This window comes from Phascolarctos cinereus, unplaced genomic scaffold, assembly GCF_003287225.1.
Source record: "Phascolarctos cinereus isolate Bilbo 61053 unplaced genomic scaffold, phaCin_HiC Scaffold_5;HRSCAF=322, whole genome shotgun sequence".
In the NCBI taxonomy this organism is placed as follows: domain Eukaryota; kingdom Metazoa; phylum Chordata; class Mammalia; order Diprotodontia; family Phascolarctidae; genus Phascolarctos; species Phascolarctos cinereus.
This window is the reverse complement of record NW_027555958.1, coordinates 167,451,819-167,470,377: the sequence shown is the minus strand read 5'-3', so window position 1 is coordinate 167,470,377 and position 18,559 is coordinate 167,451,819. Positions and strand designations below refer to the sequence as shown.

The window sequence follows — 18,559 nt, the reverse complement described above, 5'->3', positions numbered from 1 at the left end:
TCCATGAACTCCTTGGGGATCTATGGACTCCAGGTTAAGAACGTTTGTTCTATATGGTTTGATGACATCAAAAAGGTAGTTGTTTTTTAGTCAAGTACTCTTTGAGGATATATAATCATAATTCATTGATCTGAATTTTTACTTTTCTTTCCTTTTTCTCTGTCTCCTTCACAGAAAAAATTATGACATCGACATCCAAAGGAATTTTACGCCCATTTTTAATCACCTGCATTATCCTGGGTTGTTTCATGGCATGCCTGCTCATTTACATCAAACCCACCAACAGCTGGATCCTTGGCCCCATAGAGACAACCAGCTCTGTTCTGAAAATGAAAAATTTCTTTTCCAGCAAAACTGATGATTTGAATGAAACCATCATATTGATTTGGGTATGGCCTTTTGGGCAGACATTTGACCTTTCATCCTGTCAAGCAATGTTTAACATCCACGGGTGTCGTCTTACCACCGATCGAGCCCTTTACAACAAATCCCATGCTGTTCTGATTCACCATCGAGACATCAGTTGGGATCTCACTAATTTACCCCAGCAAGCTAGGCCGCCATTCCAGAAATGGATTTGGATGAACTTGGAATCGCCTACCCACACACCCCAGAAGAGCGGCATTGAACACCTCTTCAATCTAACTCTGACTTATCGCCGTGACTCAGATATACAAGTGCCTTACGGCTTCATGACAGTAAGCACAAACTCCTTTTTGTTTGAAGTGCCAAGCAAGAAGAAACTGGTGTGCTGGGTTGTCAGTAACTGGAATCCTGAGCATGCAAGAGTCAAGTATTACAGCGAGTTGAGTAAAAGCATTGAAATTCATACCTATGGACAAGCATTTGGAGAATATGTGAATGATAAAAGTTTGATTCCCACCATATCTACTTGTAAATTTTATCTTTCCTTTGAAAACTCAATCCACAAAGATTATATCACTGAAAAACTCTACAATGCTTTTCTGGCTGGTACAGTACCTGTTGTGCTAGGTCCATCTAGGGAAAACTATGAGAATTTTATCCCGGGGGACTCCTTTATTCATGTGGAAGATTACAGTTCTGCCAGTGAGCTAGCCAAATATCTTAAGGAGCTAGACAAAAACGATAAGTTATACCTCAGTTACTTTAACTGGAGGAAGAGCTTCACAGTGAATCTCCCACGGTTCTGGGAAACACATGCATGCTCTGCTTGTGATCATGTGAAGAGACACCAAGAGTACAAGTCTGTTGGCAATCTAGAAAAATGGTTTTGGAATTAACATTTGCCATCTCTTGCACACTTAGTAGAAGATTCTGATGGAATCTATTTCAAGCTGTGATAATAAAAAGAGAGACATCAGTCTGTGTTCTGTGCCACAGCTGACTCAACCATCCTCTCTTGGGTACCTTATTTATATTTTGTCAGAGTTCTAAGAGATCAACATCAGCAGTCTTCAGCGCTCGATTTTAAATTATACTGTATATAGCTAATTATCTGCACTGAAACATAATTTATTGTTTACTATCATTTTTAATCAATGTTGGGTTTTTTTTCTTCCACATTTGGGTTAGGTTGTTGGAAATGTAAATTTGTTATTTGATTGTTGTGGTTCTACATTGATCAGCTGTGTAATCTATTTGGAAAAGGAAGGCCCAGATTATGGTATCATGGAGGATTTCCATTTAATTCTTTCCCCGGTAGTTTAAATTTCCCACAGTGTAACAAGGAAGCAGTGTGTCATAATTGAATTAAAATTAATCTTCTTGTATTCCCAAGTTTAACAAAGGGCATAGTTGCCTTTCTTTTCATCTTATCTGCATACTATGTTTATGAAGGCAGAGTTATTAATGTATTAAAAAGGGAAAAAGAACAAACTCTAACAGAGTATTAGTGTGTTATCCAGAAAGCCAACTGACTTACCATTTATTTCATTATGATAACTTGCAACTGTATATTTTTACTCTCACGATCTTCAGATAAAATTTTGGAGTACTATTCACTCACATTCTTGTGGTCCAGGAAATAGCATTTTAATAACTTTTAAATGTGATACCAGACTGTTTCCACCTTGATGAAATAATTACAACAAAAAAGATGACTTTCCCCCCAGCAGGAAAAGAAAGGTGTATAGAGGATGTGCCAATAATAATAACAACTGTAAATGTTATCTTAATGTAAAAAAGTTTTACATATAAACCAATATATTTTTTCTATAATAGCATATGTGAATAACATCTGAATAAATTTAAAGATATGCGTCAATATAGGTAAATTATGTGAATGGGCATTATCTTTATTGTGAATAGGCCTAAGTATCTGAGCAAAATTCTTCCATTTTTCATTCAAGTATTCCTTCTGTATGTCATATTGTGGCCATAGTTCCTAAGTGCTTTACAGAACTACAGAGATGCCTGAGAAACAGGAGTCAAATGTGATCACTTGGCATGGTTACATCATCTTTGAGGTTATAAGTAAGAAGAGAGAAAGAGACAGAAGAAAATGAGAGAGGATGAACTGCAGAGAAGGAACCAAAGAAATGTGTTACTGGAAGGCTCTGCAATGCTTTCATTCCATCAGAGCTGTCCAGAAATAGAAATGGGACTGCATCTGGAGGTTCTGAGTTCTCTATCACTAGAGGTCTTCAAGTAAAAGCTGGATGATTTCTGGTCAGGGATGTTGACTCTACTCAGGTACAGATGAGGCTAGATGACTTGGGGTCCTTTCCAGCCCATGGGTTATAATTCACATATTTGTATGTACTATTGAATGGATTTTAAATGAACAGTTTTGATCTTAATAAGAAAATAGTATATTTCTCCATTCTAAATAGCTAACTATAGAAATTAAAAGGTTGTTATGATTCTGGCGGGGGTGGGGGGAGGCTTTTTTTTTAAATTATCTCGACTGTTTTTTTTATCTTCTAACTGCTTTATATGGGATAATGGTGACTATCTAGATACCTGAGTTAAGAAAATTTCACGGTAATTTATTTCAGGATTTCGAAATACATAAGCTTGGATATTTGTTCTTAGGGTTTTCATTATTTGTCATGTCAGAAAAAATTAAAATATAAAGAGGAAGGATTGCTGAGGTATGTTTCAAAAAGGCCTAACTTAGGCTAAATTAGACTTTCTTTGAGAGCTTAAAAACTAGACATAATATCCTTAAATCTAATCTCTGCTGACTGATAATGTCCTTATAAATATAGAGTGGAGTGGGGCGCTCTGGAGATCAAGAGAGTTAGATTCTAGTTATCTCTGTTCCTGTCTGATTTGGGCCAAGTTAATCTCTAAGGCTGTGTTTATGATGGTGAAATAACCAGGACCAAAACCCTTTGTTCACATTGGCTCATCTTTCCAGCTGAATCACATAGCCACAGCCTAGAAGCACCAGCTTTCCTGTTCCTAGTATAACAAAAATGGACCAATATTTCTGTTCTGTCTTGGAATTGTTGACTTTTATAAATGGAAAAGACCTTAGAGATCATCTTTTATGTTATAATCTTTGGATAATTTTAAGATAATAATAAAATTGTCTCTTATTTTAAAGAAGAGAATACTGAGTCTCAGGGAAGTTGTGATTTGCCTACAATCATACAGCCAGAAATGGCAGAGTCAAGCTAGAACCCAGATTTCCCAAATCCTGGTCCACTGTTCCTTCTGGTAAACCATGCTGCCTTGATTGTGCAGCTGTGCCTCAGTTTCTACAGATGAAGAAAATATTTTATTGATACTAGTAGGCCCTACTCAAATGAAATCCTCTATGTAGACACACTTTGACTTTTCAGAAGAAAAGTACTAAATCTAAAAATGTGTTCGTTGTCTTTCTGGATAAGGTACTTTAGGAAATATTGTTTGTTTGTTAACATGTGCTACCAATACATACAAAGGGAAATACAAATACAAAGGAAGGCATTCATGCTCAAATAACTGAATAATGCCTGTTTGAAATTCCTGTAATATTACACCTACTTGTGAAGGGTATGTTGATTCTTTGGCGTTGATTGATGTTAATTTTTAAATGACACTCTAAAAGCTATAGATGCTTTGTGAATATAATGATTTTTTAGACTACAGAATTTTAGTGTTCTTGTTCCAAAATGTTACGAAAGTTGCATCTCTGGTGTTGTGAGGTTTCTTTGAATCATATTTACTCTAAGGTCATAAAACAATGTTAGGATGCCTTCAATTTTCTAAAACCAGCAGCAGCACTATAATATAAAAAGAACCCATAATAGGCATAACTTTGACAGGCTTAAATCTAAGCTGCCAAAAATAAAATCAGAAGAGAAGACCAATGTAGATCTAAAACACTGATCTTTACTATAAAAGTACCAATGCCAAAACAGAATATTAGATAACATCATCAGAGCCTTAGAAGGCCCATGGCACTTTATAGGCTAGCTCAAGTGGAGGGGCATATAGGTATTACTGGTTAAGGCATTTATTTCTTTGACTTTCAGCCTCCCCAGTCCTCACTCTGCACCTCAGGTCATTGCAAAAGCTTTGTGAGGAGATCAGAAAATTATGTTAGGTAGGAATAACTATTTGACTGCCATTTTTCAAACTACCTACCAAGATATTAAGGAGAGGTACTGAGAAGAGAACTAAGAATTGGTTTATGGTTCAGAAATTATGTTTTGTCCCTTTTCTAATGAGACAGTCTCAGTTTAGAGCCCGTCTCTGAGATCCACTGAACTTTCACAATGAAATTTCATCAAGATGTAAAATGCTTAACATTTTATATGACTTTAAATAATAAAATAACCTACAACATTTGTGTCAGGAAGGATATAGAATGGGTTTTCATTTCTTCAGGGGATTTTTAAAATGAAATGTCACAGTTCTGATCTACATGTATTAAATGTAAGTAATGTTTCACATTTTATTTAGTAAGTTACATTTCCGTTTGGCCAATCAATGTCATGGGAGGGTAAGATCAACTCTTGCTTGTAAATAGTTCATGTTTTGCCAAAACACTTCAGAATGACTGACTAAAACACTATTTATTTTGCCTACTTGTGGGCGTTGAATGATTATTTTAAGTTTCTCTGATATGTGATTAGAGTATAACAATAGACACTCCCATATCATACAAGATGTTGCTGTTTAGTATTTTCAGTCGCATCCAATGCTTTTGTGACCTCCATTGGAGTTTTCTTGGCAGATACTGGGATGTTTTGCCAGTTCCTTCTCTAGCTCATTTTACAGATGAGGAAACTGAGCTAAATAGGGTTAAGTGACTTGCCCAGAGTCACAGAGCCAGTAAGTGTCTGAGGCTGGATTTGAACTCAAGAAGAGTCTTCCTGACTTAAGGCCTGGCACTCTATCCACTGTGCCACTTAGCTGCCCACAGAAGCTGTAACATAGTAATAAAATACATTTATGAGGGAAGATGGTAAGACTCTACAACTTTAAGAGGACCAACCCTGCTTACCATTCTTGGAGGCAGAAATAAGGACTAGAAGATCTCTTAAACTACCTTGTTACCACTATGATATTTTGAAAACAAAGAGGGAGAGAATTCTATGTAAGGCAAGAAAAGAGCGTGGGGATCCTGTTTTAACTATATATAACTAAAAGCAAGACAACTGTTTTCACAAAGTAAAATCAGCCACATTCAAAGTATAGTACACAAATGCTGTTCAAGATAAAACTGTAGTAGTGAACAATGTGATAAAAATGGAAAGAACACGGATTCATATCATGACTTTGTCAATTAATGATAGCTGATAATAATAGCTAGCACTCTTGGTGCTTTAAGGTTTGCAAAGCACTTTACAAATATAATCCTTACAAGAACCCTGGGAAAGTAGGTGCTGCTATTATCCCCACTTTACAGATGAGGAAACTGAGGTAGACATTAAATTAATTGCCTAGGGTCACACAGCTATTAAGTGTCTGAGGTCAGAATTGAACTCAAATCTTCCTGGTTTCGTGTATAGCACTCCATCCGCAATGCTCTTTGTCAAACCATTTAACTTCCTTGTTCCTTAGTTTTTTCATCTGCAAGGTGAGGAGGTTGGACAAGATGACCACTAGAGATTCCTGTCAGCTCTAAATCTCTATTATCATATAAACCGTGCACATTCAAAAGGCAGGTCACCTCTTACTCGCCTTAACTATATATACTTTGTTTTATTGCTAAGTTCAGGTAGTCACAGAGATAAGTATTCACTATTTCCATGGAGGTTTTTGTCTAGACATTTTGTTATCATTTCACATACATGTAACTTTAGGCACTTTCCTAGATGTCTTCTGACTCTAATTAATGCAGCATTTTATTAGGCATTTTATAGATGAACTATAGAGATGCTATGAAGATACACATGATTTCATGGCTGTCATCATCACCATCGTCATCATTCCTACTGTGTAATGTAATGAAACCTCAGAGTGAGTCTGACTCTAGTTGTACAAGTCACTTAGCCTTTGTGGATCACAATTTCCTCAACTACAAGTTCCTTTCAATTCTAAAACCTGGTAAATGCATTCCTCATCCAAGAACTTCATGAATAGTCAAAAAAGTATCATCTGAAGTTGCTGCAAAGAGAGCTTTGGCATGGGTATCTAACTGGATTCTTATACTGGCTGTTTTTTTAAATACATGGATAATCTTGGGTAAATGATTTCTCCCCTTTGAAACTGAGTTTTTACACCTGATAAATGGGGAGGCTAGTCTGGATGAGCTCTGATACCTCCCATCTCCATTGTTGTGATGTGCTGTTTCGTGAAAGAAACATGGATTGTATATGATGGGCTCTTCCTCACTGTTGAGAATCCCTGCTAAACAGTATTTTTTTTTTGAGAATCTGCTTTAATAAAACTCAAGTACATAGATAATTAAAAGTTAACTGAACACTCTTAATTATTTCTCTAAAATTTTCTTAGATAATAAAAGCTTGAGGAAGGCATTTGAAGGTTAACAAAACAAGGGAATTGATTTTGGAGGAAAGGAAATAAATATAACATTGGTAGATGTATATTCATGACTTTATTTCATGGATAAATAAAATAGCGTGTGTATGTGGGTAATGCTATTGGATTCCTCTTGGGTGACGTCACTGAACATTGTTTTCTAAATCATTTTGGAAGAAGAGAAGCATCACTTTCCCTCTATATAATGTAGAATCAGATAAACTTATTGACTCAAGGAAAGCCAGTTATAAATTGGTCTGATATCTCCTTTCCATGGAGTTAAAGAAAAAATAGTGATAGTGATCTGAAGAATAATGCAAAATTTCAATGTACTTGGGATATGTTTAATTTAGGTTACAAAAATGACATGGTTATCATCAAGTTTTTATTAATATCACTTTAATCTTGAATAACAAATATTAATACTGATAATCTGTACTGTAAAAATAAGACAATTTTTGAAGAGGTAGCATGACAGCTAAGAAAATACAGTAGATGCCATGAGGAAATAGTTATATAAATGTGTATAAGAGCAAAAAAAAAGAGGAATGACCCTAGAAATACTAAATGTAGTGACAGTATGTCCTAAAAAAATTTGTTGGAAATAAGCATTTATTGTTTCAGTCAAACTCAGAAAACTGTTATAAAATCAATTTGATTTTTTTCTGAGTTCATAGGAAACCAAATGGGCACTGTACTCTTTGTGAATATACAATGTGCCCAAGTGTTTCTTGGAATTTCACTCTGGACAAGACCCAATTGCCATACTGAATTTCTCTAAAGGTGATAGATACAAGAAGGTATGTCATATGTATGTGGTAACTTCTTATACACATGACTGTATTCTATTCTGATTAATGAGAGTAAAGGAAAGAGAAAAGTAGTTTCTGCAGAAATTGATGCTGAAGACCTGGACTGCTAATTATGCTGGGAAGTATGTGCTCAAGCTCATATTGGCCTCATTAGCCATCATCAGTGCTATAGATAAGACAATCATAGAAGTCAGCATCCTCATCTAATGAGAGATTGCCAAAGAAGAGATTACTATCATTTAGAGAGGGAAAAGTGGCTCCAGTATCCTATAATGAGATGAAGAGGACTTTCCTATTTTGGTTTTTCACTTTAAGAGTCCTTGAGTAAATCCAAAATATCTGATTAGCTGGGTGTAAAAAGAGTAGGTGATCCAGTTTTGAGAGAACAGATTTATATATTTCAAATACTGTGATAAGTAGCATACATGGAAGAATTCATCTAAGGACAAGGACCAAAGTGTTTGAGGCCAAGTTATATTATTTAGATAAGAAAATATTTCAGATTGCAGTTATTTCTCATTACATGAAAGTGAGCTCTTGAAGTTATCTGCCATGGGGATATAAGGGAGGTAGGAAAAAATACTCAGGTTTTATTTCTGGACTAAAAGATTTCTGTCTCTTAAATCATCTGTCTTGTGGCATCTTTCACAAGTACTAATTTTTCATGAAGTTTTGTTTGTGGAGAGAGTCGTGTTATGTCAACATTTGTGCCAATTTACTGAAATAAAAATGATATTTCTCTGTTCTGTATAATGCTTTTTCAATAAATGTCTAAGCAAATAGTAAGCATGTTGTCAGGTCATGCCCCAGTCAGAACATATTTATATGTTATTCTTGAGATGAATCTGAATCACTGAAATGAGTCATGGATTAATTCTAGCTCCAGACAAACATCTCTGGGTAAGAGATTTTTTTTTTTTTAGAAAGTGAAAGGTGGGTGAATTCAGGACTAGAGCTAAGTCATTTAAAAAAAACTGGGAGAAAAACAGAAGTAGGCAGAGAGGACTGGTGGAAATGTCATTGAACTACAAGTCAAGAGACTGGCTTTGGTCCAGCAAGGTCCTTATCTACTTGTGTGTTCATTTGACCAAGTTACTTAACCTCTGTGAGCCTTACTGGCTTCATCTGCAAAATGAGGAGGTTGGAGTGGTTGATCTCCAGCATTCCTTCTGGCACTCATTCTATTACAGTCTATCTAATGCATTCAGAGGCCAATTAGTATTTTGTCAATGTCTCTGTATTTTCTCAAGCCAGGGGATGAAACTCTTTAAGTTCTTCTATATTCTCTAAAACCTAGAGTTGCCCTGAATTTCCTCACATTGGATATCCTGTTACTCATTGCTTGCTAGTAGCTCAATCAAAACTTAATTGAGAGGAAAGGAGTAACCTAACCATGTATAAAAAAGTATGGAGACAAAGGCAATGTCATGCTTATATCCCTCTTCCTAAACTTATGGCATTAAATTGCTACCAAATTCTAATCATGGCTTCAATTGAAAAAAATTAGGTGGGAGTGAAAATACCTATTTTTGTTTTATCAATTGATGTTAACTCACTGTATGACTTTGGGCAAGTGACTTAGCTTCTCTGGTCTTCAGTTTCCTCATTTGTAAAATTTTAGAATTGCACTAAATGATCTCTAATGGCCTTTCCAAAGCTATCATAAAACTCAATCATTCCTCTACCACAGGGACTATAGCAGATTTCATGGTTCATATCCCAGTCTGCTTTGGCAGTTACCAATAGAAAGACAACCTAATGATTTAAATGGTTCAGGGAGAAATAAATATTTCTGGGTTCATAGTTATGCCTCTGTTTGCTATGTTCATCTGCAAAAGGGATTCATCTGTTGGGAGTGTAGAGGGAAGGAGAAAGGGAACTTAAAAATGAGATGAAGGGAGATGGATCTGAGATCACCTATGTTCAAATGCTGCCTCTGCCCTTTTGCTACCTTGGAATAGTCATGTCACCTCTCTGTACCTCAGTTTACTTGACTGTAAAATAGGAAGAAGAAACTGGGCTTGACCTCTAACATCCTTCCCAGCTCTAAGTCTGTGATCTTATTTTTAATTTTTTCAGTACATTTAAAGAGGCACTGCAGAGGGCTGACTACCTAATTTCTGGACCACTCAGGCACCTTCACTTCTCATTTTTTTTTCTTTCATCTACAATTTACCCATGTCATCAAACCCTCAGGCCTCTGTCATAAGGAAAAAGAAGGGAGAAGATGGTGATAATCACATCAATTTTGCCGCAACCTAGAAACTTTAACAGAAGAAAAACTATGGGAGGTTAAAATTAATGGTCATATGAGGCTTAGTGGTTATCCATGTACTTCATTCATATCTATTTCTGGTTATCACAGAGAATTAAGATTTTACATAGCTTACTAACTTGGGTCACACTCCAGCTAGGCAAGGCTGTGTAACATTTAGGCATTATGTGTCACCATTGTCTAGCCCAGGTGTTCTTAACCCTGGCATCCATAAAAGTGTTTTGTTTTAATTGATAATTATATTTCAGTGATGTCAATTGATAATTGTATATCAGTGATTTCAATTGATAAATTGTATATCAATGATTTTCTTTGTGATTCTATGTAATTTTTTTTGCATTTAAAAACATTCTGAGAAGAGTTCCATAGGCTTCACCAGACTGCCAAAAGGGTCCAACTCACCAAAAAAAAAAAAAAAAGAACCCGTCTAGCCAATGAGTAAGCTAAAAAAAATTTGCATCCTCAAAATGATTGTGATGATATTTATGCTATGCTGTATTAATGCACTGTAATCTTGCACTACTTTGTCGCTTTTGTTGCTTTTTTAAGCAAACACTGAAAAAAAAATACCCAGAAACAGATGCCAAATGTACAATTTGTAAATTAATATTTTTGACTTGGATTTCATTACATTGTGATAATAGTGTTATGATACAAACTGTGATTGTAATGTATTATTGTGATGTTGTCCGCAAGGGCCATTCCAAGCACACTAACTAATCATCTTGATTTTTTTTTATAAAGATAAAGCCACACATTAATCAGAAATTACTTTTCTACTTATTTTTCTGTAGAGTATTTTTCCACATTTAAAAGTAACATAATTGTTTTATATTGAGCATCAATTTTCCTTTAGAGTACTTATTTTAGTAACCAATGCACATGTGAATGCAGAAGTGTTGGAAAAGAAAGATGCTAGCAGAGATACTCAAATTGGGTTTATATTCAATGGAGAAATAGAGAGGACTGGTGAGTCCAGCATGTTCTATCAGGAGCATTTACACACTGCCAGTACTCAACTCTAAACCACCTACAAGCTCCTCCTTTGAATGTGTGTGCATGACTCAAGCCCTTTCAAAAGCTCATTGTGAGTGTTTGGTTATGTGAAACATTAGCTTGATGCCAGTGGACCAATTGCCAGTGTTGTTTTGGCTTTTTATGGTTTTGCAGAGAAATGTGGCAAATTTTCTGGCCTGCCCCAATCCTCCATCTATATTGGACATGTGTTTGCAGCAATTTGGTATTAAGCAGTACCAAAAGATAACTAGTTCTCATTAATCAGTTCCATGTTACAAATCCATTATTTCTGGAAGCTTTTTTTTCCTGTAATAAGAAAGTTACTTCTTTGTCCTGCCAAAATTAAAGGCCTACAACAAAAATTAATCAATTAATTAAAATTGGGGAAAAAATAAGCAGGCCATCTTTACTACTACTGACAAACACATGAGAAACCAAATCTGTATAGTACAAAGTGAAGTGGAACAAACAGCAAGCAATATAGTCAATCTGCATCTGGGCCAAAGAAAGAAAGAAATCCCCAACACTGTTTTCCATCCATTGCACGGGACAGTTAAGCCACATGCGGGGATTTTGTTTGAATTATCTGGTTATCTTCAGATATGAACATCTAGCATGAAAATGCTAGTGATGTTCAGAGGTACTTAGAAATAATAAAAATGACTCTTTTCAGGGACATTTGGGGAAAATAACATACCTGACACTGCCAGTATAGAAACATCCTATGCAGTGCTTTTGAAAGTATTTTTTTAAATCATGTATAGATTTTCCCTTCCCCCCAAGGAAACTAGTCATTTACCAAAATTGAGTGAGGCCAAAACAGCATATAATTTATTGCAGAAACATCCATATTAACATTGCATTATTCGAAGAAAATCTCATCACTACTATGGGGCAATCCTATTTATTTATAGAATGTAGCTTCTGTGAAATCATTTTAACTACTTCAATGAAAGGTGAAGAGATCTGATGGTGAATATTACAAAAAAAGTTGCCAATAAAAACGTTTGATACACAGTAGAAGAACGTCAGGCCAAATGACAAGTCAGCAGCTGTGCCATACATATAAATACAGACAGGGCTATCTGCCCTCCAGTGTATCTGTTGTATATATCATTGAACAAACAGTGACCTGGACCTTTCATTTTTTTTCCCCTTGGAGTCAACTGTATTCCTAATGTTGCAATCACATGTATATAACATAACAGGTTTTTTAAAGGCAGCTAAGCTAACTTGGATGACATGTTTTAATAAGCCATGAAAGGCGAAATGCCGAGCATCCATTCAGTTACTCCTCAGAGAACTCTTGTTTGATCCATACATAAAAAAACTCTGTTCAAGCAGGAAATGACATCTGAAATGCTCTTCCCTCAAAACTCTTATTGCAGTGAGGATCCCGCTCATTGAAATCTTTCTAGACTTAGTAAAGAAATGGAGTTATTGCTATACTTTTAATTTTGTGGCATTTTATTCAGATGTCAACTCCGGCCTCAGAAATGCATACTTGGCTCCCAGGAGGTGTATGGAACTTTGTCAAGGTTTCTCAATCTTGTTGCGAAAGAAATCTCCTTCTAGGAGTCTCTTTTCCTGCATTACTTGTAAACTCCTCACTGAATTAGCCCAGGAGTCATCCCTAAATAATAAACACTGGATCTGTAAATAACAATGTTCTATACATACCTAACAAATTGCTGTAATGGATATATTTAAAATAAAAGGAAACAATTTAAACATACAATCATCGCCATTGGTTATTTAGTACATTTCCAGTTGTAGTTATTCATCTCTGGAGATCCATCAGCACTTACATGCACTATCAGATTCCCTGTGGCTTGTAAGTATATTGAATTAATTACTTCAAAACTAAATGTAATTCACAGATTAAATATTCAGAGTTTAAACATGACAAAACTCTAAATCAAAGAAAGATAGTCATGCTGCAAGATGATCATTTTTACAGTAACACCATCCACATCGTCCTCTGCTCTTCAATCATCTTGCCCTTTAGAAATTTTCCCCCCTAATTCCCTTGTTGTTAACAAACTCCCTTTCACCCCAAATCTCTTCTTCTCCTATTCTTTTCTGGTCTTGGCACTGACAGAAAATTGATTCCCTCTGGAGCATACAATACTTCTGGCCATCCTCCCCAACACCCAGATATTCTCTAATATTTCATAAATTGAGATAATGTTTGAAAAGCATTTTCCAAATATTAAAGTGCTATATAAATGCCAATTCTTAGTATCATTAACATGAATATCTGCATTTTGCTGGGCCAGTAAGGAAAAAATTGGTATATCTTTGTTGTCATTACAACTTCCATACCCTCTCTCCATAATCATCACTCAGCAACCTCTCCCCCTGTTGTACTGTGAGCTCTTTGAACGCAAGCTCTGTCCGTGTTTTCTGTTTGGATCCCCCGATATTCACACAGTGTTTGGCACATAGTAAGGACTTTCATATGCTATATCTGAGCTAGATGATAATTGAGTTAGTTGGATTTTGAGCTGACTGGAAGGCCCGAACTACAGTACACTCAGAAATAGGTCAATATCAGCTAGGCAAGAGTTATCTAGTTAATTGACACTGTACTCTGTGTGTGTGTGAATACATGCTACATACTCTATATACTATATTATACATTTATGTACATATATGTCAATAGTATGATAAAAGCTAAGGTGATTTTAGGCTGCATTAAAAGAGGTCTGGTACTCAAAAAATTAAGGAAAGTGATAGTCCTGGAGAGTTATATTTTAGAAAGGACATTGTTAAGGTGAAGAGTGTCCAGAGGAGAGTAACCATGATGGTAAAGAGCTTTGAAATCATGTCATATGAAAAGAAGCTACTGCTTAGCTTATAGAAGATAAGCCATAAAGGGAATATGGTATCTGTCCCTATATATTTGAAGGGCTGTCAAGTAAAAGAGTGATCACACTTGTTCTTTGTCACTTCAGAGAACAGAACTAGGAGCGATAAGAAGCTACAAAAAGGCAGATTGAGACTTGATGTATAGAAAACTTTTTAAAAACAATTTTACATGTCCAAAAGTGGATTGAGATGCCTTAGGACGTAATGTATTCCACCCTCAAACCTCAATTCAAAATTCTAAGATAGATCACCTGGTCACTCCACAGGTATGTTACAGAAGGGATTCCTGTTCAGATATGGTCTGTCTCTTCTATTTCTGAGATATTATGATTCAATAGTCTTACCTTTTTATAATTCAGATGCCAATGTTCTTCCCACTTCTTCCTTTTAACCATTCTCTTCCTTTTCCCACCTTCAGTCTTAATTCTCAGAATTACTTATCTATTGGTAGTGAGGTTGACCCGCCAAATTCAGTTGTATAAAATGACTAGACATTTTATTTTGCCTGGAAAATTCAGCTGATGGTGACCTGTAATAGGTGGAGAAAAGTTCTGGAAAATATCTCCTTTGTTGACATACAATTAAGAACAGCAATTGTTATGTGTGTTTCCCAACCAGAACTAATGGTAGTCCACAAAGTAATTCATCATATTTCCACATTTCTCACAAACTTTCTTGGAACACAGAACTGGCCTGGAGGAAGGCTATGTATTTCTTTCCTTCCCTATGTAGCGTGTAGATTTGAGGAACGGAGAGAATTGTTCAAGGTGAGAATTATTGGTACCATTCACAGGTTCTGCTTGATAACTATATAGAAGGTTATCTTCATTTTCTCCTATGAGCTGATTGGGAAGAGAATCATGTGATAATTGACTGGGTAAATCCAAAGTTGCTAAGCCATTAGGTCAAATCTCCAGAATTATCAGAGCACTGCTGCTTTCTCTCACACACATTGAGAAATTGAATTTAGTGGGAAAGAATCTCAAAATTCAAACAGGTACCCAAAAGTCCTTTGGGGCTTAGAAGTTAAATAGTATGCCAAAAAGTGTTTTTATCAAACCTAATTACTGTTGGTGCCAATTATGTCAACCATTTACACTGCTACTGTGCTCAGGGACCAATTTTTTAAGGGTTTGAGGCAAAAATGGTAGTTGTAAATAGGCTGCAACATATAACTAACAAGGAATTTCAAATAAGAACATAAGTAAAGGACATTATCAAGGAACTATGATAGGACAAGAAGATGGACCAATCATGTGGCAAGAGTGAGGGATGACAGGTGGACAGCCTAGTACCCTTGAAATGCTGAGAGAAAGTAAGAAAAGTTTCCAACATGTTGTGTAGACTCCTTATGGAAAACTTTTGGGAAAATGTGAGTGAGCAGATATGACTGCATAGGATCTTCAGTGTCTTAGAGCCTTCTGATTACTATCAAAAACCATAAACTGAAGGTTACACTTAAATATAATGCCCCAAAGCATACCCAAAGGCTGACCACCTTTTGCTGCTGCATTTCTTGACAGGAAGAGCACAAGATGCTAATGCATTCTCCATAGATGGGCTTCAGTGCCAATCACTGCTTGCTGGTAAACTTGCTGGTAAACTGGACTTGCAAGTATCCTGAAAACTCCCAAATTGATGAGATTACCAGATTTGAGTGTTTGAGTAAAAGTATAAATAAAAGACAGCTCATATGACCACTCGCCAAATGCCTTTTTTATTTTAAATTTTTTTCTGATGTGTTTTACTCTATAGTTAATTAACAGAACAGAAGGTGAGCTTTTCCACACACAAAGTAGATGTCAAAATCACAAAACAGAAAAAGATTATGCATGAAACTGAATCTATATTATGGACAGCTTGCTTTTTTAAGGAGATAATAAATTCATCATGTTTTCAAAGATCTCCTGCTTGCTTATGTTTTCTCCTGACATTCATTCTCTTCTATATATTTTTAAAAATTGTTTCAATGATCCTTCTTTTATTTTGGTAACCCTATTTCTTTCTCTTTTTTGGTGAGGCAATTGGGGTTAAGTGACTTGCCCAGGGTCACACAGCTAGTAAGTGTCTGAGGTCAGATCTGAACTCAGGTCCTCCTGGCTCCAAGGCCAGAGGACTATCCACTGTGCCACCTAGCTACCTCTGATAACCCTATTTCTACCTTCCCCTACACACATACACACAGACACACAGCTCTCTTAGTGGAGAGAAAGAATATAAAACCCTTGCATCCAATTGGCATGGTCAAGTAAAAGAGATACTTACCTTGGCCATGCCCAAGGATGACTGGCTCATTCTGCACCTTTAATTCATCACCTCCATGTCAGGAAAGAATAGTGTATTTTTACTAATTCTTTGGAATCATAGCTAGAAATTGCATTGACCAGAGTTCTTTTAAAGTTATTTTTCACAATGTTGCTATTGTATACATTGTTAGCACAGCACTATTCCATTGTATTCATATAAAATAATTTGTTCAGTCATTCCCTGACTGATGGGCACCCCCTTCACCAAATGCTTTAACCAGTATCTTGTATTTCAGAGCTTTGAGACTTCTGTGGAGAACCCCAGACTGAGAGCTACATTAAAATAGTTAAAATTAAATACAATTGAATATAAAATAAAACTCTAACTCTCAAAGGATATTCAAAGGTCCAGCCACATTTTGCTGCAGCATATCTTGACAGAAAGAGCACAAGATGATAAATCATTCCCTATAGGTGAGCCTCAATGTCATCAGCACTGTTGAATTATGAAGAATGATGGTCTTTCTGATATCCTGAAAACCAGAAAGGCTCTGGAGTAAGGCCAAAGTGAGACTCAGGTTTCCACTGCCAGTTTTGGAATCCCACAGCTATGTCCTTGGAGCTGTTCTCCTTTAGGAGGAACCTCCAATAGATAGGTTGGTCAGAGTATCCAATCCACACAGGAAATTTCTGGGGCTCCCGTGCTGACACTGAACTCACAAATGGACCGAAATTCCCCAGGGAATTATTCCACTGTCATTGTCCACCTCTCTCTCTCTGTCTCTGTGTCTCTGTCTCTGTCTCTCTCTCTTTCTCTCTGTCTCACTCTCTGAATCTCTGTGTCTCTCTGTCTCTCTCTCTCTGTCTCTCTCTCTGTCTCTCTCTGTCTCTCTCTCTCTCTCTCTGTCTCTCTCTCTCTGTCTCTCTCTCTCTCTGTCTCCCTTCTTTAATCTCTCCCTATCTACTAGGTTTTTTCCTGATGCCTAAAATCAAGTCCAAATTCACCCATTCCCAGTCGAAAAACAAACAAACAAACAAACAAACCAACCGTTATCACTATATCCTACCATGCCCTCTGGCTATCATTCTCTTCATTATCTCAGCCAGAATCCTAGAAGAGTGACTATACTTGTTGCCTGCATTTCCTCTCCTCTCACTCTTATCTAAATCCTCTGAAATCCCTCTTTTGACCACACTACTCTCTTCAAAGTTACCTATGATCTCTTAATTGTAAAATTTAATGGTTTCTTTTTCATTCCTCTGCAACAAATGACACTTGCTGCCCACCCTCTCCTCCAGTATACTCTATCCTCTCTCTCTCTTTTTCTGTGTGGCATTCATTACTCTCTCTTGGTTCTCCTCCCAACTGTCTGACCACTCCTCAGTCAACTCCTTTGCTGGAGTTTCAACCCTGCCATTCACCCCTAACTGTGGCCATTCCTCAATGTCCTATCCCTGTCTCTCTTCTATTTACTTTCCACATCCTTTCACTTGGATTATATCATCTATCATGAATGTGATTATGTCTATGCAAATGAGACGCATATCTATGTCTAAGTCTACTCTCCTCAGCTCCAGTACCATGTCATGACCTACCTATTGGGTATTTCCAACTGTGTGTCTGGTAGGCATCTCAAACTCAACATGTAAAAGACAGAATCCTTCCCCAAAACCCTCCCCTCTCACCAACTTTCCTGTTATTGTTGAGGGCACCACTGTCTTTCCAAATTTCCAGGTTCATAACTTCAGTGATATCATGACTCTTCTCTCCTCATATATCAAATGCCACATCTTATCATTTTAATCTGAAAAACATTTTTTCATATGTGTCCCTTTCTTGCCACTCACACACCAATCACTTCAGTTCAGGACATCATCACTACTTATTTGGACTATTGCAAAACAACTTTTTTTTAAAAAAAAATATTATCTTTGACATTATTTTTAAATTTTCAGCTGCAAACCCTCTCTCAGCCCTTTCCCCACTCATTGAGAAGGCAAGCACTATGATATCAACTATACACATGAAATCATGTAATACAATAGCTCCTTATTTGTGTCCCTGACTCATCTTTCCCCTTTCTAATTGTTCTCTGTCCTGCTCCCCCACAGCTCCCAAAGTGCTGTTCTTAAATCTGACCAGGTCACTTTCTTCCCCTCAATAAAGTCTAATGGCTTCCTATTATCTCTATGATCAAGCATAGCCTCATCTGTTTAGCATTTAAAGTTCTTCACAACCTTCTTCTATTTTACTTTTCTAATCTTATATATTACTCTCTTCTCTGTGCTCTACATTTCAGCCATATTGGCCTGTCGGCTGTGCCTTATACACGCCCCTTCATCTCCCATCTCAGTGCCTTTGTACCGGCTCTCCTCCATACCTGGAGTGCTCTCCCTCCTCACTTCTGCCTCTTGGAATCCACAGTTCCCTCCAAAAG

The 18,559-nt window shown here is 36.6% G+C and overlaps 1 protein-coding gene across 1 annotated transcript in view; it reads left to right on the top strand.

Annotated features, from left to right (window-relative positions):
* The window catches only part of FUT9 (fucosyltransferase 9), a 189,990-nt gene extending 179,273 nt beyond the window's left edge, over positions 1-10,717 (top strand). The window contains exon 3 of the mRNA XM_020998346.2: positions 175-10,717. Coding sequence (XP_020854005.1) covers positions 183-1,262 — 1,080 coding nt within the window. The 5' untranslated portion in view covers positions 175-182 and the 3' untranslated portion in view covers positions 1,263-10,717. The remainder of the gene's footprint in view (positions 1-174) is intronic.
* The last annotated feature ends 7,842 nt before the right edge of the window (positions 10,718-18,559 follow it).